This window comes from Hydra viridissima, unplaced genomic scaffold (assembly GCF_058129835.1).
Source record: "Hydra viridissima isolate aposymbiotic clone 2 unplaced genomic scaffold, HvirCarnegie_v1 scaffold_10, whole genome shotgun sequence".
NCBI lineage: Eukaryota > Metazoa > Cnidaria > Hydrozoa > Anthoathecata > Hydridae > Hydra > Hydra viridissima.
The window spans coordinates 7,092,000-7,117,533 of NW_028324309.1; the positions used below are offsets into that span (position 1 = coordinate 7,092,000).

Consider the following 25,534-nt stretch of genomic DNA (forward strand, 5'->3'; position numbering starts at 1 on the left):
TTATTTAATTAAGTTGAATGATTGATTTAAAAAGTTAAATTAAACATTCAATTTAAAACAAGAAACGACACAAGAAAAATGGAATAATAAACAAGTGAGTTCCTTTTATTTGTTTTATTATCTGAATCATCTGTACTCTGAATCATCTGTACTCTCAATCATCTGTACTCTCAGTCATCTTTACTCTCAGTCATCTTTACTCTCTATCATATATAGTGTAAATCATGTAATGCTATAAACGCTTTTTAGAGCTTTTCCAATAGAAATAATAATTATTTTGTTTTTGAATTGGACGATTTTTTAATTTTGAATCTATAACATTTTTTAAATATGTTTCTATATCTTTTGGACAAGGAATGATTGTATATCTTTTGGACAAGGGATGGTTGTATAATTTGAAGATATTTTTGTTAACAATAACACAAGTTTTCTTGTGCTTCATTATCCATATACAAACATATTTAACTTACCTAATAAAAGTGAAGATTTTTCAAAAAAGTGTCTTAGGTCTTTGATGTATTTAAATAAATGAAGTTGGAAATTATATTTACTGAATTTGTTAAAATATGCTAGTTAAGATAACGTTTTCATTTTTCAACAGTTTTATTTACAACAGTTAAATATTCTGCTCATTATAAAAGAAGATAAAAATAAAGTTGGATCAATTTTTCAACAAATGCAAAATAAATCTAAAAATGGAAAGAAAGCAACTCTGTTTGGGAAAGCCATCATATTTAAATCATACCACAAAAACCTGGGAATTGTTTTGCAATACCAATGACCTATGTTCCATTTTTCTTTTTGGTTCAAGCAAACTTTCTATAATGAATGTTCAGGTATATTTTTTTAAATATACTTTACAACTACTTTTTAGGGATGTTGCAATTAATTTAACTGATATAAGTGTGTGAATGGCAAAAATGTTTAATAGAAATGGTGTAATAAATTGTATGGAATGATAGATGTGGTTAATATAAGTGTTTGTAATTAACTTTATTTTATGGATGATAAAATTGTTAAGAGATTTATAATCTTTTAAATTAATTTCAAGGAATGAAATCAATTAATGAAACTATAAACTTTCAATAGTTTGGTGAGTTTAAAGCTCCTAGCACTAGAATTTTTGTTGTTGTTGAATTAAGATTTTTGTTGAATTTGCTCATCTTTATTACTTTAGCTTACTAAGTTGATTTTGTTCCAACACTTGAATGAAAGTTGCTGTTGTAATGATCATCATTTATGAAATCAAAATGTGTTTTGAATTTTTTCAGATATGATTGAACTAATGATATTTGGCGCAAAGAAACATTTTAAAATTTCATTTTAGGAAAATAGGCAATATGGTGAAATATGGTTTTTGGATTTTCTGTTTTTCAATCAACAACCAAATAAACAGTTTCTGTTTCAGACAGCCTCAGGAGTTTATGGATTGCAAGTTTTCAATGAACAGGATGCTTATGCAGTTCAAAGTTGTTTTGAAAAAATCAGCACTAGTCTTAAAGGAAATGGTAGTTACCTAAATTCTTGTGTAAAACCTTAATACAAGTACAATAATCAAATAATATTTTCTATAGTTTTGTATCGCCTAGCAGAACAAAATTTTTCCATGAAAAAGTTGCACGACATTAGTGATGAATGAAGCTATATTATTATATTTTATAGCATTTTGACATTTAATTTAATAACCATTTATTATAGACCTTCCTTTAGTTTAAATGTGCTGCAGTATTTACCTTTCTCCGGTATCTTTTTAGTTTTTAATTAATGTAATCTAAAAAATATTATTTTGAGCCACAATCAGTGATTAAAGTATTTCTAGAAATTTCCAATTTTATACAAAAACAATTTTTTTGTTTTTGCTTTGCAATTAATATTGCATTAGTGGTCTTCATTATTCAAACTACAGTTGTTTACCATATTCTTTTCTCATTTTATTAACAAATTTACTAAAGAATCAAAAATTACTGAAACACTTTTTATTAAAAAAATTTGAAATTACAGGAAAAAAAATTTTTTTTCTGAAAACTGTTGGTAAACTACTTGCTGCTTTCTAAAGTATAAGAAACATTTAGCTTTACTGTGAAAAAATATATACCTAAATTTTATGGTGTAATGTAATAGTAATTTAGTATATAGTTAACAACTTGTTTGAAGCTTTTTTTTTTGTTACTCATATAAAAAAGAAAGCTAATCTAATTAGCTGATCTGATCTAATTTATAGTGTTGTAAATACCATTACATGATGTTTTTGAAATTCAAAAAATGATTGTAAAAAAATGATTTTATTAATTTCAGTTTCAAAGATATTGGATAGCCCAGTTGCAAAGAAACCATCAATAGAAAAGCATGTTAGCAATCCCAACATAGAAACAAAAGATCTTTCTTCAAGAAAAAATGCTTCTCATGAGAACAACATTTTTGAAAATACAACTGCTCAAAAAAACTATGGTATGATATTGTTTTTATTTTATTGGTTATTCTAAATTTATTCACATTATAAATGAAGAGTTTGTTTTCAAAACCCAATCTACTTTTATGATTTTAAGAAATTCAAATTGTTCTTCTATGTAACTCATATTTTGGAAAAGCTTAATATCAGTTTAGTTATATATACATGGTATAAATAAGACTAGGATAGTTACTGAAATGCTATTAAATAAGTTAGATGTTTACTTTTGTTTTTATTTTTACTTTTGCTTCAAAATGCTTACAACTACTGTTTAATGAAAAAATTCTTCATTTTTGTAAGATAATACTTCGAGCATCATATGAACATCAGCACTAAAATTTTGGAATGTTTATTTATTAAGAACAAAAAAGACTTTTTCCAAATTAATTATCTATTTCTGTATATTTAATGTGTTTGTATTGTAAAATTGCAGTTCTTAGAGCAATGTGATGCAAGTCAAGCAATATGATGTAAATGATGCAATATATGACTTAGTATTCATGAAAGTAATTGTACTTGTATTAGAAAAATGTTTTAAATAGGAAACAAAAATTTATTGGTTTAATTACATTGTGAAAAGAAAAAAAAGGGAAATTGTTTAAAAGAAATTCTGCACTTTCTCCATATGCATTGTCAGTAGTATTATATATATTGACAATGCTACTCACTCAGACAGAGAGATCAAATACTCAGATGGGGTGAAAATCTGAAATTTAGAATTTTTTAAAAAAGTAAAATCAAATTTTTACTTCCAGCAAAACCTTTAGTTTTGCTAATGTCACCTACAAACCTTTTATCAATATCAGAACCAACCTTTTGGCTGCAAATTTAGTGCCACTACCTGATGGCCATTTTCTATTATATCAATATCAGCATTCAATAATTTTGCATTATCATGGATATTTGCAAAATATCTAGAACATGTTATAAGTCTGTTGATTTTAACTGAAATCTTCCAGAAGAGAAGGTCATCATTATTAACAACACCATTCTGTGAATCTGTATTGATTTCTGGTTTGTTTTTTTTTTAATAAGGCATTAGTAAGACATTGTTAACGCATTAGTAAGATATAATATTTTTAATTTATCCATAACAAAGATCTGTGAACAGCAGTCTTGTACCAGAAGATAAAAACAATAACGCAAGTTACTACACAAGACCTGAAAGTTTTCTTATATTTATTAAAACAATTTCATTATTTATATTATTCCATGTTAATATGTGTTTTTCTTTACTCCTAACTTAGTTGTCTGTTGTTTTTCTCCAATAACATAAGGCCTCTTTCTTTTATACTCTTAGTTACACTGGCAAGATTCTAAAAGCAGAACACTTAAGCAGTACACACTGGTTTTTATATACTCTCAAAGCAATATGAATTGAATTTAAACTACTTTTGTTAGAAATTTGTGTTAAACAAACATTTACTTATAATTCTGAGAATAACAATTTGATTGGGTATTCAAATTAGTAGAGATAATAAAAAAGTAAATAGAAATTTTGTACAGACATTTTGTACAGATCAGTCCATAATGTTCAAATAATAGGTTATTTGAGTTTAGAAATTTAACTTCCAAGCTCTGAATATACTTCATACATTTAGTTTAACTATATATATATTTTTTTCTAAGATTTCTTTTTGCACTTTTAGAATTAATATGTGATAGATTGAGAACTGCTATTGAGTTAGGAAACAAAGAGGAAGCCAAAAATCTGATTGCAAAGTTAGCAGAGAAAAGTCTAAAACTATCTTTGCATGTGCTGGATAATAAAAATTCACACAATGACATCTGGATTCATGTAAAAATTGAAGGTCGTGAAGGCAAACCAACAACTATAGCTTTATCTGTCAATCCCTTTGAAACAACAATTAAAATGCTGAAGTTAAAGGTAAAAAGAAAAATTTCATTCCAATGAATTTCATCAGTAAATTGCTTTATGAAATTTTCTTCTATTATTTTTGAAGTTGGTTTATAAGTTACATGTGAACAGACAAAAAGTAAAATTTGAAAAATACCATGTAAAGAGTCTCATTACTTAACAATTTAAATAAGGACTATTGGGTGGAAACAATGTTAAAGATTTTAATTAGAAAAATACTTTTCTTCCTAGTAAATCAACTTAACTTCCACTATTGCAGTTTTGTGTGCAAAATTTTTCAATTATTGAGTTGAGTAATAACAGTTAGTTTGAATTTTTTGAAACAGAATAAAATATTTGTTTCTATATCTATCTATTTCTATCTATAGATTTTTTTTTTTATCAAACATTTAATTCAAGACATAACAAACAAAGCTGTATATTCACAAAATGAAAAAGGTTCTTTATCTTCAATTTTTCTTGATATATAACAGTTACCTTTCATTATAGTTTGGACAATATTCATATTAATTTTTTTCAATTGTGTCTTAATTCATAGCTATATACTGTGATAAAGCTATAATTCAGCCTCCATTATACACCAGCTGAGCCAAGATTCTCCAAAAATCTTCAGCTGGTCAAACTTTTGGAGCATTTGATAACACTGGTAAACAGCTGTTTTGATGCCAGGATATTTTTAGCTGATTCTATATGAATTTCTTGCCCTGAATTTAGATATAGCATTAGTTTTTTTCTATGAGCTCTAGTTTTTAAGATATATCGGTTTAATCATTTACATGATATACTAACATTAGTTGAATCAATGTAACATAATTAAATGTTTAAAATTATTTTTATTAAAAATATTTCCACTTTTTATATACAAATATTCACAAAAATGTTCAGCTGTAACAATAATTATATTATTATAATAATAAATTAATGAACATTTAAAAATTTTTTTCTCTTTGCCATCCTTGAATACATTTTGGAGCAGTCTTTTTCCAAACTCCAACAGTAATCTGCCATCATATGATGGCAGATTACTGTTGGCATTACTGAGGCATATTTTCTACTAAATACAAAAAACATGATCCATTTTTATCTAAAGCTTTCACAAACTGCTTCATTAGACCTAACTTGATGTGCAGTGGAGGAAATATTATTTTTTCTCTGTCAACTAGAGGTTCATTAATGATATTGTTTTTCCCAATGTCCATGCTTTCTCTGTTTGGCCAATATCTTTTTATCCAGTGGTTTGATCTAACTCTGCTATCCCAAAGACACAAAAAGCAAGGAAACTTGGTGTGACCACTTTGCTGTCCAAGTAGAAAATTTACCATTTTTAAATCCACACATATGACCCAATGATGTTCATGGTATTTTATCTTTTCCAACACTAAAGATATTGTGTTATAGTCCTCTTTCATTTTTGTTGAATGAGCTATCGGTATTGAGCCTAATTTGTTCCCATTGTGTAGAAGAACACATTTTAAACTGCGCTTTGAGCTGTCGATAAACAAACGCCAATCATGTGGAAAATATTCTGTTAAGCCCATTTTTTCCAGAAGTCCTCTTACTTCGTGACAATATTCAAGATTGTTTTCTTGAGAGAAGAAAGGTAAAAGATTCTTTTCTCTTGTACGCTAATAAGTAATTTTTGTTCCTCTTTCCAGCAAGTTTTATTCATTCAATCTGGAAGCAAGTAATTCAGAAGCTGATTTTGACTAGTTGAGGTCTCTAACCAAATCATTTAACTCTTCCTGTCTGAAACGTTGAGGTACTGATGACATTCCTTCATAATCACCATCCCCTTCATTTAAATTGTTATCAGAATACTGATCAGATGAAAATTGTCCATCTTCGAGTTCTGATAGTTGGTGAAACGTTGGTGTTGGCACTTCATGTGAATGAGGACTCGAGCGTCTAGCAGAAGATGGATCGGGATAAGTCCACTTGCTACGGTTATTTCAATTTATTCCAGTAATATTTACCATGCAAAAATAACAGTCATCAACGTGATTTTTGGGTTCTCTCCACACCATTGGGATACCAAATTTCAAGTTCTTTCTTTTTCCGGTAGTCCACTGTTGTAAATGTTCAGTACATGTTTTACAAACCTGGTGGGGCGCCCAGTTTTTATCTTGATCACCAAGTTTAACACTGAAGTAGCCAAGGTAAGCTTTTTTTATAAAATCACTAAGAGTTTTTTGGTTTTCCTTGAATGTGTATTCGCCACATATATAGCAAAAACTGTCAGGATTGTTTAAACAGCTTCTTCTTCCTGAACTCATTTTATTTTATTTCTGAAAATCCCAAATATAACGTTAAAAAAATGTTTCTAGTCAACTACTTCAGAACTAGTAAAGTTTTAGTTTGCTGCCAAACGATAAAAAACAATACAATATGGAGTGTGAACCGAAAGTTAAAAGTGAACTTATCTAAAAAAGTAGAGCTGCTAGAAAAAAACTGATTTCATATTTGAATTCAGCATACCAAATAACTAAAATCAGTTTTCAAATTCTTGGCACCAAAAAAATTTTTTCTGTTGACCAGTGTAATTAATATGTTTTGACACAACTGGTTTTTTTTTTTGTTCGTTTATTCAATCTGTTGTCTTTTTGACTTAGTGTTAGCTAGCCAGATCCGACCAAAAAATATAGTTATCCTTATGATTTTGATTGATAAGTTTAATCAAGTTTGGTTAATATTATTAAACTAGCTGGTCAGTACCTGGCGCTGTCTGGAATAAAAAAGAAAACCTCCAAAATATACTTAAAAATATTTTATATAGAAAAATCACAATTATGCTTTTTCTTTATTCTTTCCACTGGTAACAATCAAATAACATTTGTGCAAAGATTTTAGTAAAAACCAGAAGGCTCACCATTAAACTTAAAAGCTCCACAGTGATTTTACTGGAATTTCGGATTACCGGTTTTCGGTAAGTTTTTTTCCATTACCGGTAATTACTGGCTTTAAATGATATTTTAAAAAAATTTTATTATATTGAAAAAATGTCTTCCCTAAATGATGATCTATTGTGAGTACCTTTGTGTTTCTTGCTTACAAAATTTTCAATTAAATGTGTGAAATAAATAAAAGATTAATTTATAGAATCATTAGTTAATGAATAAGTATTTACTAAATTTAAACCTTTTATAACATTTATTTTTATTTAGATGAGTCTTTTATATTTATTAACAATCTTGTATGTAAAAATGCTTTTGACTGATTAATCTTTAATTCAATAACAAAGAAATATGTCGACCAAAAAGTCTTCAGTTTGGTATAGTTTTACAAAATGTGGTCAAGAATCTGCCATGTGTAATTTAAGTAAAAAGGTTGTTAAATGTGCTGGCGGATCAACTTCTGGGCTTAGGGCTAATTTAAAATCTCAACATGACAAAATGAAAAGGATTGAAGAAAAAAATATGTTATTACCTGTAAAAAGGCAAAGAGAGATGACAGAATTAGTAGAAAGAGAAACTATGGCATCAATATATGCCAGGTTGCCTTCAGTTGATGGCTTCAGCATTCATGCAATGACTAACTCTCAATTTCTTAGAAAATCATTCATCAATATACACCTTAATCCCCTAAAGGATTACAAAACAATTCCAAAATAAAAATTAAAAAAAGAAGTAGCTCACGATTTACATGGTAAACATATTAGCTTGACTGCTGATAAATATACAAGTGTGAATAATCAAAGGCTTCCAAATGTCAATGCTCATCTGGAAGGAAAATCTTACAATTTGGGGTTGATCAAAGTACATGGTAGCCTTCCATCTGAAGAAGCTAAAAAGTTGCTTTCAAGAAAGTTAGATGAATTTAGTCTAAATTGGAAACAAATGGTTTGTCTCACAACAGATGGGGTATCTGTTATGGTCAAACTTGGGAAGATGTTGCCTTGTTCCAACCATTTGTTTTGGCACAATGATTGCATTTGGCAGTTACTGATGTGTTTTATATGAAACATATAGAAATAAATGGTGGTATGTATGCATGCCTGTATGTATGTATGTATATATGTATGTATGTATGTATGTATGTATGTATGTATGTATGTATGTATGTATGTATGTATGTATGTATGTATGTACGTATGTATGTACGTATGTATGTACGTAGGTATGTACGTATGTATGTACGTATGTATGTATGTATCTACGTATCTATGTATCTAAGTATTGTGTATCTATGTATGTATATTATGTTTAAAAAAGAAATTGTTTTTAAGCATCAATATATATAATTATATGTATGCAATAAAGTATATTTTAAGATATAAAACAATTGCTAAGCAATTATTGAAAAACGTTTTACTTTTAAGTTAAAGCTAAAACAAAAATAAAATTTTAATTGGAAAAGTAAATAAAAAGGAAAATATCCCTTTTTATGAAATTCATTTTGTTTATTGATTTTTTCTTTATAAAAGTTTTCATTCTCTATAAATGTTCAATGTAAGTTGATTAACAAATACTTAATGTAATCACAGATAATTGGTTTAAAGTGTGTGGCTTGTACAAAATAATTTATATTTATATGAATTTTTATGTCAGATGGCTAAAGAATATCAACTTCCTACTTCGTGCCAACGTTGGATTATTCAAAAGAGAATTGCATTAGACGATGAGTTGTTGTGTAACTATGGGGTAACACAGCCAGAAACAGAGATTTTTCTATATTTGGTACCAATAGATGATGTCATTAGTGAAAATGAAAAATCAAGTCAAACTGATGATAGTCATTTGGAAAAGTATTCTGCAGGTAGAGGAAATATTTAATGATCAATAACTTAATATCATTAAGTTTGCTCCTTACAGAAATTATTTTTAGACCAGCTGCTAATTAGAAGTAGTAGTATCTGTAGCTGCAGATCAGAAAATTAAGGTGTTAGGCACTTAGCAGGAAAACAAAATTATGACAGTAATTGACAACTTTTGAAAAAAGTGTAGAGTAAAGATAAATAAAATTGTTTAATTGACCTTCACTTATGATTAATTGATTGATGATCATGATCTATTAATTGTCACTCATGTTATTTTAGTTGATACTTATCTTTTCTTTATTAACTAAATCTTGTGCTCTATTGATCAATAATTATAGTTTACTGAATGCCATTAGCTTTACTATATCAGCTATGCTATATTATCTTTGCCACAGTTGCCACTCATCCTCTACTGACTGCTATTCATGTTCTATTGATTTTTTTAGTAAAAGATCTTTCTGCAAGTTTTACTTAGAATCTTTTTTAGTTTTTGTTTTCACAGACATTAACACTCTAGATAATTATAATTTTAAAACTATAGCTCACTGACCATGAACCATTGAACACTCATTTCAATTGTTTAAGAAAATAAAAAGTTGGGAGGTTAAACAAAAGAATTCAATTTCTAGGAATGAAGTTGTACTTTTCTTAAGAAAAGCCAAATACTTAAATTTGTTAAGTTATGACTAAAAAGTTTCAAAAGCAATTTATAAACTTTCTTTTTGCATTTTATTGATTTGAAATTGTATTCATTCATTTTCTACTGAGAAATTTTTTTAGTTCAGAAACAAGTAAAAATATTCTAGGTAAGAGGAGATTTTTTACATTTTGCAATTTTCATTATCTTTTGCTTGAAACCATTTCATCTAAAGTATGATATTTTATGCAAATTTCAAAAGGACTTAATTGCTTTAATTATTTTTTTTAATTTATTTTGTTAAAATTTCAATCTTTTTTTCAATAACTTTTTTTTTTCTGATTTTTGATACTTGAGGAAGGATGTGCTGTCTTGGAAGGCTGCATTTTAAAGTCTTTTGTCAATTTTCAAATTAATTTTCTTGACTCACAAAGTTTTAGTGGTCATATGTGAAGGCAGATGTTAAGACTGACATTAGCCTCAGGTAAAATACTTTTTTAAAGGTTGGGTTTGTCCTCAGTGTACATATTATAACATCCCAACAATTCCTGGATGCATGGTTTGCTCAACTGAACGCCCAAAAGACTACATTGTTCCTAAAACGTTTGTTTTACCTCCCGAAGAATTATTTAGGTTAATGAAGGAGCAAGAAGCAGAGAAGCTCACTCAGCAGGTAAAATTAAAATAAAAATGATGTAAACTGTTGTTCATAAAGGCATAAATACATTTTGCTTTTACTCCACTTAGTCAGAAGAAGAACGCAAGGTGGTAGAAAGATTAGAAGCTGAGAATAATTACCAAGCTATGTATGATTTAATGCAAATGAAGTTGTTAAAAAATGAAGAATCGTTTGAATGCCCAATTTGTTTTACTGATGTAGAAAAAGGAGATGGGGTTGTACTTCGAGAGTGTCTTCACACATTTTGCAAGTAAGATGTTTGGTTTCTTATTGCAAATTTTTTACAAAAAAAAAAAATTATTATTAGAATATTTGAAACTCAAAGATATAAAAGATGATTGTATGTTTAAATATTAACTAGGATGCTTTGTATGTAGAAAAAAAGAGGCCAAAGAGAAAAGTTTTTGAGTACTCTATTTTTAGTAAACTAGATCTGTTTTGGGAAAACATATGGAATAATTTAAAAATTTAATTTGGTAAACCTTATTGGAGCATATTTAGAGGTTACTTGTGATCAATAACATTAACAAATTCTTCATATGTTATGACATGGCAAACACATGTGTTGATACTTTTAATTTTAATATTGTTTAACACATTTAAAACTTTTTACAACTTTATTGATGCAGGGTATCAGGAACATTTTTGTGATTTTTATTGAGTTTTCTGTTTTTATTTCAAAATGGAAAAAATGCTCATAAAAAGTTGTATGCCATAAAAATGTTCTGTGTCATATAAAAGTTGTCATAAAAAGTTGTGGTAAAAGTGTCAGAACAAGTTTGGTTAAATTTGATTATTGCTATTTGATGTATGAGATGCACTCTGCTCAGGAAGGTCAATTGAAAGTGAAAATGAAGCATTGAATGAGTTTGACAAAATTTTCAATTTGAGAAGAAAATTCAAAACTTGAGTGTAACGTGTGCTTTGCATGAAATTTACTTTCCAAGTTAAAATCTTTTAATCTCTCCTTAAAAAATCTCTTTTTAAAATGATTAGTAGGCAATTAAAAAAGGATAAAAAAAGTTTATCAAGAAAATAATTGTTGAGCAATCAAAATAAACATTAAAGAACAAAATTGGTTGGTTTTAAAAAACCTCATATTATAAGGATAATACAACCAGGTTTTCTATTAATCAAGAAGAAGCCAATAAATGAAGAAGAAGTAAAAAGTCTAAAAGTTGATAAGCACAATCAAAAAAAAAAAAAAATAGAATTCAGGAAAAATCTAAAAAGTAAAAGACACAAGTTTAAGTTTAAAACAAAAGGCAAAATTGTTCTTAAGGTTTTTTGTTAGATGGTTGTCAAATTTCTGCTTAATCTTAAATCAGTAAGTTTCATAAGTAAGTTCGTTATTTATCACAGAGTTGTTTTTTTAGTTCTATGGAATATTTAGAATTATTATTTAGAATTATGGAACTGAAAAGAAAGAGCACAACTATTTCTACCAAAGCTTCTTTTAGAATGAAGTTATCCTTATTATAAGAAGTTTTATTATGCTGTTTCTACTCTATATTTTCTACTATGATAGTTAGCAATAGTTCTGCTGAGAGGGCTATCATTTCATTTTATGCTGTGCTATGCATCAGTGTTTAATTGCCTTGAATTTTTATGTGGATTTCTCTGATATATAATAGAATAAATCTAAGGGGTGAGAACAATCAACTTGTTAACTTTCATTTTGACTAGCATATAAGGAAAAAAAATCCAGTAAATGCAATTTTTGGTCTCATAATTATCTATGCAAACAATTAAAATTTGAATTTTAAAGTGTTTTAAAACTTACATTTACTGATTTGTTAGGAGAAATAAATATTTGATTTTCTCAATAATATTCATATGCAATTGTTTTTTGTTTTTTTAAAGAAAATAAATTTAAACTGAGGTTTTTCTTTCTATCAAAGATGCAATAAAAATGTTGGTAGCCCTTTTAATAACAAATTTTAATTTTTTGTTATAGTTAAACCTTTTTAAAGAACTAAAACAAAATATTTATTCAATCCTCGATTTGTAACACAAGAACATACTTTACATTAGGTTTTTGAATAATTTTTAGAATTTGCTTAATGGAGACAATAAATAAAAGTGACAATCCTGAGGTTGATTGTCCATACAATGATACATATGCTTGTCCTGCAAATATCACGCATCAGGAAATTGAAGAGGTAAAAAAAGATTTAGATTTTTTATTTTATAAAAAAAAAAATTTTTATTAGAAAAGAGTTTTCTCAAATTTATTTAAATCTGAGTTTGAAATAAAAGCAACTTAAGCAATAGAACAAGCAACAAAAAGCAATAGCAAAATCCTAATAAGAAAGTTACCATGATGCTATAATTGTCTATCATTTTTTTCTTCTTTAGATTTTGAACCCAGAAGATTATGATAAGTTCTTGCAACGCAGTTTGAGAGTAGCAGAAAGCTCAAATCCAAATAGCTTTCATTGCCGTACACCAAATTGTGTTGGTTGGTGTATTTATGAAGATGATGTAAACTTCTTTGATTGCCAAATATGTAAGAGCAAAAACTGTCTTACTTGCAGAGCTATTCACTCTGAGAAAACATGCAAAGAATATCAAGAGGAATTAAAAATAAAAGCTCAGAATGATGAAAATGCTCAAAAAACTCAACAAATGTTTGATGTAAGTTTTTTTGTGATACTAAAATTCTGTGAAAAAAAAATAAAAATATACATAACTACCTACAATATACATAACTACGTAAAACATACATAACTACTTACAACATACTTAACTACTTGCATGCACATCTTTTGTATTATGTAGTAACGCTTTTAAAAATTTGAGTTCAATTTAAATTCAACTTAATTCTCATTTAAGTCATTTTTTAGGAATTGTTATTAACCTCATCTTTTTTTTTAATGAACTTTTGTTTTTAAAGGTCTACAAAATGTTAAGAACAAAATGAACCTTTTCTCCTAGAGTTCTTTTAGCATTCAGTTAAAGAAAAGGAAAAAAAAAATCTAGAAAAAGCGGCATGTATTTTTAGTTCTTTTTGACTTTTTGTCAGGATCATTTGTGTCGCTTTACTTTTCCATTTAACTTCTTTAGGAGAGATTAGCCTTACTGCTCTTTTAAGAGATTTAGATTTGAACTGCATATATCAGGAAGGTAGAGTTTTTCCTTAGATTTATTTGGCTCATTAAGCACAGCCAAAGTCTTGCAAGCTATTGTTGGAGATTCAACCTTAATCTCACCCAGAGAAACGAGTTGTACCCAACGTGTAAAATTTGATTTTCATCATTGATTTTGACTTAAAATTTAAACATTTATGGAAGAACTTGAGTTTAAGTCTAAGTTTAAGGATCCTGGAGTTAAAAGGTCCTCTTATGTCCTAATTCTTATCCTACAGCTTGCAGGGAGTTTTCCTGCAAGCAATAGTATGAATTTCTCTGTAAATTATTAAAAAGAACGCTCTTTTCTTGAATTTTGAATAAAGACTGAGCATAAAACCAAGTTTTTTACCACATGCAGCAATGCAACAACATGAGTTCCTGAAACAAGTATTCGAACCTGATATAACTAGGAAAGCCAGTTAGAAGGAGAGAGATCCACAAACGTCTCTTAAGTATCAAGTGCACTTTTTGAATGATTTAATCAGAACTTCATTTTGCGGCAAACAGTTGAGTGCTTCATTTCATTTATTTTATAACAGTTGTGGACAAAATGATAGTAGTGGCTAGTAAAACAATGATTTGTGATAATAATTTTATGTAAATTTAAATATGAATTAATAAATTTAGGCATAACAGTAATACAAACACTGAATAATGAAATGGGAGTAAAAAATGTTGGTAACAGTGTTCAAATTACTTTAGGGAAGTCCCGAATTTTATATACGAACATATCTAGATTTGTAGGTTAAAATAACATATCTGTTGTTTCCCATCAATTTATTTATATTAGCTTTTTGTTTATTTGGTTTTAGTAAGACTAATTAAAGGTAAGATTAATTTTAGTGTTAATTTAATGAAATATATAAAATAATCGTATAAATTTATTTTATAAATAGAAATTATGGGTCATGCAAAGCATTGTAGTGCAGAAAAGAGACACCTAATTATTAAATTAAAACAAGAAGTGAAAACATACAAACTTATTCAAGAGACTTTAAGTTGTTCTCCTATGATGATTAGAAATGCTCTAAAATGGAAAAATGTAGGCGAAACAAGGGGCTGAAAACAAAAAACGACTGAACATGAAGACAGATTGATAAAACGTGCTGTTGTTCCCTATCCTTTTGTAACTTCCCGCCATATTAAAGAAGATTTAAATTTAAGCGTTTCTTCGAGAACAGTACGTAGGCGGTTAGTACAAAGTAAGTTAGTCGCCAGAAGCCCAAGAAAAGTTCCCCTTTTGAAAAAAAGGCATGTGGTAGCAAGATTACATTTTGCAAAAACGCATGCAGATTGGCCTGTTTCAAATTGGCGTATTATTTTGTGGTCTGATGAAAGCAAAATTGTTTTATTTGGGTCAAGTGGACGCAGGATGTATGTAAGGAGGCCACCTAACTCTGCATATAAACCGCAATACACCATAAAAACTGTAAAACATGGCAGAGCAAAAATAAATATTTGGGGTTGTTTTTCTTATTATGGCGTAGGGCCAATCTATAAGATAGATGGTATTATGGACCAAGACATATACCTTCAAATATTACAAAATACCATGTTGCCCTATGCAGAAGAAGATATGCCCCTAGGATGGGTTTATATGCAGGACAACGACCCAAAGCATACCAGTCGCAGGGTAAAAAGTTGGTTCATCGAGAATAGGGTTGCAGTTATGGATTGGCCTGCACAGTCACCGGATCTCAATCCGATCGAAAACCTTTGGACGGATGTAAAAGAGGCAGTTTATAGTCAAAAACCAAAAAATTAGCAGGAGTTATGGCAAGTTGTCCAGAATGCTTGGAACAACATTCCTTTAGAACGTTGTCAAAATTTGATTAACTTAATGCCGAATAGATGCAAAGTTGTGATAAAAAACCGGGGGCATGCGATTAAATATTAATTATTGTTTAATTAAATTTATATCATTTTTTTTGTTGATAAAATAAATTATTTGCAATATAACATTATATAAATTAATACTTCTATTATTATGTCCAACCTGTTTTTTATACTTATATAATTATTATAAATAAAAGCAAAAATTTAAAATTTTTTACTAATTAGTTTATCATCTCACACCGATTTAATTAATAATCCAGTATTACAATTTCATTTTCAATAACTGTTTAAAGATAATAATATTAATTCGTTAATTTTAATCACACTACTATTATTTTGTCCACATATCACATATATATATATATATATATATATATATATATATATATATATATATATATATATATATATATATATATATATATATATATATTTAGCCTAGTAAGATAAAGAGAACAAAGAAAGTTTTAGAGAGAGCAAGAGATTAAGTTGTATATTGATGAGGTGAAGAAACTGCTGTGTATTGCACTTGATGGAAAATAGAATATGGCTCTAGTGATATGATATCAAATGTCATAGAAGTATGAAAGAGGAGCACTATGTTATAGTTCTTTTCCAGAAAACAGATATATTTATCATGTAGTTCCAGAAAGCAATCAAGCTAATGATGTTGTCAATGAGATCATACAAGTCCTAAAAGAAAAAACCTATAGACACTTTTCAAACAATATTAGGTGATGGAACAAACAACAATACCGGTAACAACAATGACATATTGAGAAAAATTGCTGGTTTGTCAATTACACATGAATAGGGCTGTTATCGATTAATCGATTAATCGTTTATTTTTTGATTTGATTAATTAATCGATTATTTGAAAAATTAGAACGATTAATCGACTTTTTTTTATTAGGATAAGGTTTTATATAAAAAAAAGCACTTTAAAGTTTTTCCGTCTTTATACACCGGATCGTTGACACTGGATTTAGTAATTGTTTAGGCAAGTTCGGTCTGCAGCTCAAAAACCACATAATCGCTATTATAACAGATGAATCGTCTGTAATAAAAAAAATGGGAGATTGATGGGTATTTATCATCAAATTTGTCATAGTCATGGGATACATTTGGTTGTGGTAGATGTTTTATATGCTGATCATACAAATTTAGTATAACCTGATAACGAATATTTTGAAACAGAACTTGATAACTCTTCAATAAGTGACGAATGTGATGATGATGAGGAAGATTTTGAAAAAAGCGAAGGACAAAGTTGGGTTGAAGTAGCTCCTGGCAATTATGAAATCGAATTTGTTCAAGATTTTTCATGAGCAATAAATAAGATTAGAAAAATTGCTCGTTTTTTTTAGAAAATCGCCTGTAAAAAATGATTTTCTGCAAAGAGAGTGTCAAGAAAAACTGAGAAAGAAAAAAATGATGATAATTGATGTATGTACACGCTGGAACTCAATGTTGGCAATGTTAAAGCGGTTCTTGGAGTTGAAAGAAATAATAAAATCAGTACTAATAAATTTGTCAGTTATTCATTTATATCAAACAAATTGTGAAATTAAGCAGGTTGAGGAAATTGTAGAATCATTAGAAATCATTGAGGTAAGTTCACTTGCATTGGGAAGGCGAGATTTATATATAACTGATGCTTTAAAAATATTTGACATTCTACTTTCTAAATTGAAAACTCAATCAAGTGAAACTGTATTGAAATTCTATGAAACAGTAAGTAAAAGATGAACGTAGAATTAAATATAAATTTGAACGTAGAATTGTTAATGTAGAAGGCTTGTTAGAATATTTAGATGATCCCAACACTTATCTAAAAGCACTTACACAAGAAAATGCAATATTAAAACGATCAACAAGAAACGAAATTACTCTAACAATTAAAGAAATTGTTCATCGTTTATTTCTCATTGATGAGAATGTTAATGAAAATAGTTTAAATTGAGAAGATGAGGCTACATACGAATGTACTGAAAACATAACAAAAAAAGAAGAATTGAATCGTGTTTTGTCAAAGAAAAATACCAATTTTTCAACTGTAGTAAATTTTCAAAATAACGCTTTACCTATTAAAAAAGAAATGAGCATTTTTGAAAAAATTAACAAAAGAAGTGGAAGTCATTTATTTGAACAAATGTACAATGCTTTGTTAACTATTCCACCATCGTCCGTCGAAGCTGAAAGATGTTTTAGTGCGGCAGGGCTTTTTGTAACTACCCAGCAAACATTAAGCAGGCGGACCGACAACGGACCACTGTCAGCACTTATGCCGTGTCAACGTCGGCCGCTCGCTGCGTTGCCGCGTAGGCTTGCATATCGTATTTACATCGGTCCGTTAGCGGAAAGCTGCAGGCGGTTCGGCAGCGGACCGATGGCGGCAAATCGACAACTTTTGAACAACGGTCCGTCAGCGGCAAACCGATGATAAAGCGATAGCGGAATAGCATAGGACCTATAATAAGTTTTGACTAAGATTTGAATGCATTGATATACATATTTTTTTTGTATTTTTGTTTGAATAGAACGCAATTATCGTTAGCAAAATTGTGTATATCTTTCAGCGCAATTTTTACTCATAAAAAAATGGCAAATCCTGCCGATGCCTGGAAGGCACATCAAATACCTTTTGACTTTGTGCATAGGTATATAGCCATTAAATACGAATTTATTATACTAAAATTCTCCTTGCACCAAAAAAACACTACCCCAACTGTAAATCATTAGGTCATACGTGGCAACGCTTAAGCTCGGTGAACAAAAAGAATAATCAGAAGTTATAATAAAAATCATTTTAAGATTGCAATTTACAATTACAATATGAATATTAAAGTCGCAATAATTTTTTTTTATTTAAAACAGAATATATAAAATATTTGTATCTATAGGTTATTGTTTAACTTGCGTTTAGCGAACGTTTAAAATATAAAATATAAAATAAATAGTTAATTTTAAACATATCTTTAAGTTTAGTTTATTCTCATTTCAATCGAAAACTAAATATACTCGGAAAGCCATAATGTGTTGAAAATCGATTTACTTTGCAGTCTACAGACTTCTAACTTTTACCTGAAAGTAGACAATGATATATAATGAAAATATTGAAACAGTTAAGTTTAGAGCTATTACAACAAAGATAATAAACTTACCTTCTCAGCCCTTAAAAACGTTTTTGTTTAAAATAATCTGATCATCAGTTATTGACAAATAACTCCAGATACTAAGTTTATCTTCTTTGAATAAATACAAATTTAATTTTATTATTTAAGCATAATTTAAAACATAAAAACAACAAAAACATTGCTTAATTACATTGCTACATTATCTTAACTAAGGAAACATCTTTAAAAAAAACTATATAAAAATAAAGTCATATTTCGTGCCTTTTTTTAAAAATAAAACTTCATATACAGTAACCTTAAATACTCTACCTGGTATACCGATTCCTTCCAATAAGCTTGAGGGGCTAATAAACAATAAAAAAAAATTGTTGTTTCATTAAAAAAATTATCTTTAATTTTAATTTTAAGTTAACAAATAAAATAGTATTTAAAAATGATATACTTATATGCCAGGTTGGAAATCAAACTGTGAAACCCACAGCAACTTAAGGGCAATGGTGAACCTTTTGCAAACCATAGGCTAAGACACAAGTGCAGATCTGAAAAAGAATGAATCAGAGACAGAACACATCAATAAAAATATAATTTGATGAACTAAAATATATACTATGAAAATACCTTGAAAAAATATAAAGAAAGCCAAATAATTGATTGAAATAAAATGGTTTAGTAAATAAGTATATAATTTTTTCAAATAGTAGACAAACTCCACAACTTATATTTTGGATTTCTTTTAAAAACAACATTGAAACAAATAACATTAAAATAATAAAATCTATCTTACTTTATTCACTGGTAACATTTAATATCACGATCAATTTAAATTCTCATTAACAATCTCATATACAAGTGGTTACCGTAAGATTGGGTGGCTTTGGCCCATTTTGCACCTTAATGTCTATTGCATGAAAGCCACAATTATTTCCTCAAACACTAAGTACTATTAGAAGTACATAGAAAGGACAGTTAGAACTATCTGTCTCCCATTTGAAAATTATTTACCTGAAGTATCTTTTGGGTGGTTTAAATGGTGGGCCAAAGTCGCCCTGTGTGTTAGGGTGACTTTGGCCCAACCCTGTAAAAAGGGACTAAAGGAAGCAAAACAACAATAAAAACAACAATATTTAGGCAAAGAAAATAAATTTACAAAAATAAAGTGACAAAAAAAGATGTAGTAACAAAGTTCTTGTACACAGTAAATAAAATATTGGTACAAGCTAAACAAGTATAGGTACCAAGTAAACAAAACAGTTTAGGTATAAAGTAAACAAAAATGGCTTAATAAATGTTTTAAAAAATTTAGTAAAAAAGTTCTGGAACTGAATAAATTCCTCTTTTCAAAATTTTCTTTGGTTCCTCAATAAAATCGACTATTTCAGACTGGGGAAAAAATAGTTGCACTGTTGGTAGTGACCATTTCCAGTTAAGTCCATTTTTTTTCATAATAGTTATTTCTGCTCCATTTTTTCTTAATTTTTTCAACTGCAGAAAAAAAAATTTCCAAAGTTACTTTAAAATTATTCAATAGTTATTACATTAAATAATATTAGTTATCAAAATAATTAGTTATATAGTTTACTAATTGATTAGCTAAATATAAATAATTCAAAATGAAAAAAAAAACCTGTCCAGGATTTAACTCTCCGTTGCATTTAACAATTACATAACAATTCTCTACAAGATTTAACAATTTCTCCTTTTTACAAACATTTTTTGTTTTATCAATATTTTGAAAGTTCTTTTTGCCTAATGCTGAATGATCTAAAGATTCTGTATGACTTTCTACGACTAAACTTACATCCGCAAAAATTAGATTAGAAGTCTCAGTAGTTCCAGTATTTGTACTTGGGCCAGCAAAGTCAATGTTGTTGGTCTCAATTGCATTTATAATACTGATAGGTGTATCTACATTATTTTCATTTATAACACAAGATGATATATCTGTTGAACATAAGCTTTTACCTGGGACAGCATATACTTTACATCACTTTGGTTTTTTAGAACCATCTGAGGGATCATCCAGTGATTTACATAAATGATCTAAAAATGATTGGCTTACTAAATCAGTAGTTGAGTCTAAACATTACAACATGGTAGTCATGAAAGCACTTGAGATTTGTCTAATGGAAAAATTCCAGTTTTGCAAAAACCAGCTCTAAGGTTATCATTCCCATGTTCATTAAGTTGGTAATTAAATGGTCTAAAAGTCTAGGAAATTCATCTTTAGGAAGAGAAGCAAATGTAAAGATACGTTATCACCTATAATGACACTTCTTCCTTGAGCCTTCTTAAGTCTTGGAAGAAGTAAAGAGAAAAACCAGTCCTAAAAACATGTTGAGTCAAACCAACCACTTTTTGATCTGTTATAACGTGCTTTTGGTGGCCCATGTTCCATCCATGTATTCCATAACAACTCAGCTTTTAAACAACATAAGGTGGTAGCAATTCACCATTACCATTGCCACAAAACATTACAGAGAACGAGGTCTTTGTAGAATTAATTATGCGTTCAGGATACTTATATCCACGCTTTGTTAATTTTTTTTTTTACCTGGATCATCACTGAGATTGGTTTCATCTTAATTCCATATATTATCAGGTGATATATTACTTATTTCATTTGATAGATTTGTAAAGTAGTTATCAATCACAGTCATTCCTATTTCTGCTCTCTTTCGCTTTATGTTGCTTGCAAATCTTACTGTGAGTTCTGGATTTCTTTTTAAAAAAGATCAAATCCAATCGCCACCTGGAATATTATTTTTGAACTGAGGTATAATGATGCCTTTTTTCTCTAAATACCCTTTTACTATGCATCTTGCATCATATTTATCAACAGGAAAACTAAACTCAGATGATTTTATTGCATATGCCTTAAACATGTCCTCTTCTTTTGATGTAAATATTTGCTGACCACCATACTTTTTAGGATATGTCTGTTTTATTTTATTTTTTAATGTTGATCTTGGTATATCGTATTTCAAAGCTGCTTGTCGTTGAGTAATTAAACCATTCTTTAAATCTTTTAATGCATTGTCTAACTGTTCTAAAGTATAAGTAACATTTTCTTTTTCCAGGATTTGGCTTGTAATTTTTTGGCATATTTAAACTAAGAACTAAACAAATTTCGCTATTTACTAATACAAACTGTTATACTGATTTTCTATTGCATTACTACTACAAAATTTTTCATTCCAACATAGTAACTACCATAATATCTATAAATGATAACTAAAAAAGGTTTACTCTAATACATGGGGTGACTTTAGCCCGGGCCAATGTCACCCTATGTAGTGGGCCAAAGACAACCTTTTTTTTTTTAATCTCAATTGCAAAAAAGTAATAAACTGTTAAGCTTTCAAAACAAGATAGAATCAAACACTAATTATTTAAAATTAATTCAGTGTATATTCCAATAAAAAACCTTCTCCAGGTACTGCTATCGATGTAAAAGTTTACCCACCTAAGAAAATTCGGATTTTAGGTGCTTCTAAAGTGCAACTTACAATAATATCACAAAGACTCGAGTTAAGTAAACTAAGTTAGACTAAATAAATAATAAATTTCCCACAGTTTGCTACTAAACATTAACCGGCATACCTTGAGGTATCGATTTTAAACCATTTTTAAACAAAAATTTTGATTGGGCTAAAGTCATCCCGTAGGGCCAAAGCCACCCAATCTTACAGTACAGTAAAAGGGAATGAATATGAAAAACATGGAAACAGTAATATTTATTGCACAAATACTTTACTCCAGTGAGTTTAAAAAATAAAATATTTAAAATTATATTAAATATTGTAAAATAAACATAACAAGTTGTAAATAAAGATGTTTATTTTATTTTAAAATGTTATTCATCTTCTGAACTAAAAAATGCCTCTTTATTTAATGACATTGGAAAACTTTATTTAATGGCCTTGGAAAACTTTATTTAATGGCATTGGAAAACTTGATGTTTGTCCAAAAGCTCATTATTGAAACTTATATAAATTTATATAAATTGTTTTATTCACTAAAGCTGGTATATATTAAAAAATACATATAATATAAATCGCTGGGTATATTTGGACATTATAAAAAATAATTTGAAATCAGATGCTGCTAAATTAAAGTTTGGAAATAATTGGATATTTCAACAGGATCGAGATCCAAAACACATTGCTTATGTTGTAAAATCATGGTTGCTCTACAATATTCCAAAACAACTGCATTCTCCTCCCCAATCACCAGACTTTAACCAAATAGAGAATGTGTGGGATTATTTAGACAGACAAGTCAGGAAACATAGAATAACAAATGTTAATATGCTAAAAAATATCTTACTAGAAGAATGGAATAAAATTCTGTCTTCTTATACCGAAAAATTACTGTCATCGATGAACAGAAGATTAAAAGCTTGTGTAAATGCCAATGGATGCTCAACAAAATACTAAAGATTAATTTTTCATATTCTTTTTTTTTTTACAAGTTTTGTTTAGTGTAGGAAAACTTTTGTGACATATTATAAATTCAAAAATTAATTTTTTTCAGTTTTACAAATAAATATTTTTATTTAGTTAATTATTTTTTATTTCTTGTACGATATATTCTTGTTACTTTGATATGAAATTATTTTTTTGCATTTAAAATGGTTTTTATTAAGTGTTTTCTCTAAATTGTAAGGTGTACGAAAACTTTTGTAACTGACTGTGTGTGTGTGTGTGTGTGTGTGTGTGTGTGTGTGTGTGTGTGTGTGTGTGTGTGTGTGTGTGTGTGTGTGTGTGTGTGTGTGTGTGTGTGTGTGTGTGTGTGTGTGTATATATATATATATATATATATATATATAAATTAGTCTTTTTAATTTTGAGTCTTATAAATATATATTGAATCTATATCTATACTTTATATAAATATCTAAACTTAATACTATAAAGTATAGCTATAAGATTATAACAATGTTAAAATCATATAACTTTTAATATTTATAAGCAATAATTATCGCTATATTTTATAATATAAAGTATAGATATAGATTCAATATAAATTTATACATATAATTTATATTTTAAGACTAAAAACTAATTTGATTTTTTTTTTACATCTTATTTAATACTTACTGTTTTCCTTAGTATATAATTTTATCAGAGTTATAAATATTAAGTTAACTATTGTTAAAAATTTAATGTAATAACAATTTTAAGCATATATTTAAACACTAATAAGTAATAATCAGTGAATTTTTTATAAAACAGTCACCATATAAAAATCGATCAATCTAAGTCTTACCAAAAGCAGGCATTTCAATTGAAATGCCTGCTTTTGGTGTTATAACGACAGCTTACCGCTATCCGAAAGCCAATTCTGGATTGGTGTTGGCAAAACAATAATGTATCGCCATGTGTTTACCGAAACTGGCATGCCGATTTAAAAACGTATCCACAACGAAGCGTTTTGCCGTTTTTCAGCCAACGGTGGTAAGCCAACACAAAATCGAGATAACTGTCCATCATCGGATAGGCATCACAGTGGGCCAGCAGCGGCATACCGGCGGCGGCTTTACGCATCACGGTCCGCTGAAAGCATGTTTGCTCGGTAAATTGAGAACATCCTTAAATAATGAAACTATTGATTCGTTATGCTTTCTTGGCTCATATTTTTTACAGAAACAAAATGGACATGTAATAAACGTTATTTAAATTTACTTATATTAAAAGTTTTTTATAAAACTTATATTTGAACTTCTGAAACGTTTTTCACTAATGTATTACGAATTAGTTATAAAACTTATTATGTTTTCAATAACTATATAAATTAAGATTCTTTGCCTCTTTTAACTATTATAATATTATAACCATTCCTTTTACAATGGAATGTTTTATTACTTTAAAACAAAATTAATTTATATTAAAAAAAATAATAATACTATTTATTGTGTAATTAAAGAGAAACTTTATTTTTATTTTTCATAAATTAATCGATTAATAATCGATTAATCGTTTTTTTTAAAACCAATTAATCGTTAATCAAAAATTTCTCAAAATGATTAATCACAACACCCTTACACATGAATGAATTACCATTATATTATCAATATTTATCTAATTTTTATGGTGGACAAACGACTGTACCTGCAACATCATTTTTTATCACCACTAAAGCAGTTATGTTCAATCTAAAAGACATTCCAATTGTTGACTATTTCCCATTACTGAAAAAGTTGTTGACGTTCCTGATAAGGTCTGTAATGATTATTAATGAAAATTTTACCAAAGACTTTTCAGAAGGATATATATTACAATCTGACGGTGAAACGTCATGGTGATATGGAAGATGTCTTCCCAAGCAATCAGATTAAGTAAACCCTACCTGTATGTTTAACTTGCGTTGGTAGGATGTGATTCAAGTCAGTACACGCTATTTCTAGAGTGTAAGCCAACTAGATAATATAAATCATGCTTATTGGGTCACGAAAGCTAGCCGAGTCTTACATTTATCACAAACAGATGATGATCATGATCATCATGATTATGATGATGGTCCATGATGATACACTTTATTATATGCCTTATCTAACTTTAGGAAATGATCAAGCGTGGTGATGCCATGTTGTGCCCATCTTGTTTAGTAATGGTTCAAAAAAAAAGTGGCTGTGATTGGTTGAAATGTACGATGTGTAAGACAGAGATTTGTTGGGCTACAAAAGGACCTAGATGGGGCCCTAAGGTATTTGTTTCATAGGCTACTATTTTAGTTAAGTTTCTGTATGCAATTTGTTAAATTTTTTGAAAATAAACATGTTTCAAAAAAAGGCTCCAAGCAAAAAAGTTGACGGCAAAATCGTCTACATGTGCTTTGAAGAGTAAAAAATATTTAAATGATTTCTTAAAAATACATTTTTATCTAGGGTCCTGGTGATACAAGTGGTGGTTGCAAATGTCGTTTGAACCTGGAACCTTGTACTCCTACTTGTGGAAATTGTCATTAGTTTTTTTACACCTGTGATTTTAACTGCTGTAAATGAAATTTTAAAAATAAATTAATTTTGGATTAA

The 25,534-nt window shown here is 28.5% G+C and overlaps 1 protein-coding gene, 1 long non-coding RNA gene and 1 pseudogene across 4 annotated transcripts; 1 reads left to right on the top strand and 2 right to left on the bottom strand.

The window, feature by feature from the left end:
• Positions 1 to 599: 599 nt before the first annotated feature.
• Positions 600 to 25,534, top strand: LOC149882922 (ranBP-type and C3HC4-type zinc finger-containing protein 1-like). Its single transcript, XM_090099680.1, has 11 exons — positions 600 to 836; positions 1,328 to 1,508; positions 2,296 to 2,448; positions 4,099 to 4,337; positions 8,873 to 9,080; positions 10,222 to 10,391; positions 10,466 to 10,647; positions 12,451 to 12,559; positions 12,756 to 13,034; positions 25,063 to 25,206; positions 25,388 to 25,534. Exons 1-11 carry the CDS (start codon positions 696 to 698, stop codon positions 25,466 to 25,468), a joined length of 1,887 nt encoding a protein of 628 aa, XP_089955806.1. The 5' UTR covers positions 600 to 695; the 3' UTR covers positions 25,469 to 25,534.
• On the bottom strand, positions 17,706 to 23,895 carry LOC149882923 (uncharacterized). Of its 3 annotated transcripts, XR_016456607.1 has the most exons (4): positions 22,828 to 23,021; positions 18,944 to 19,040; positions 18,529 to 18,845; positions 17,706 to 17,834 (listed from the first exon to the last, which is right to left on the bottom strand). It is a non-coding gene; the product is annotated as an uncharacterized LOC149882923 (long non-coding RNA). The 3 variants fall into 3 exon arrangements; XR_016456606.1 differs by lacking the exons at positions 17,706 to 17,834; positions 22,828 to 23,021 and adding an exon at positions 23,826 to 23,895 and having other exon boundaries at positions 18,252 to 18,845; XR_016456605.1 differs by lacking the exon at positions 17,706 to 17,834 and having other exon boundaries at positions 18,252 to 18,845.
• Positions 19,129 to 22,341, bottom strand: LOC145189092 (uncharacterized; annotated as a pseudogene).

What these genes read in the sequence shown, in the direction of transcription:
- LOC149882922 (XM_090099680.1), top strand. Translation starts at nt 696, where the DNA reads ATGGAAAGAAAGCAACTCTGTTTGGGAAAGCCATCATATTTAAATCAT. An exon ending in TTTCTATAATGAATGTTCAG is followed by an intron (nt 837 to 1,327) that starts GTATATTTTTTT and finishes ATTTCATTTTAG; the next exon opens with GAAAATAGGCAATATGGTGA. An exon ending in AACTGCTCAAAAAAACTATG is followed by an intron (nt 2,449 to 4,098) that starts GTATGATATTGT and finishes TTGCACTTTTAG; the next exon opens with AATTAATATGTGATAGATTG.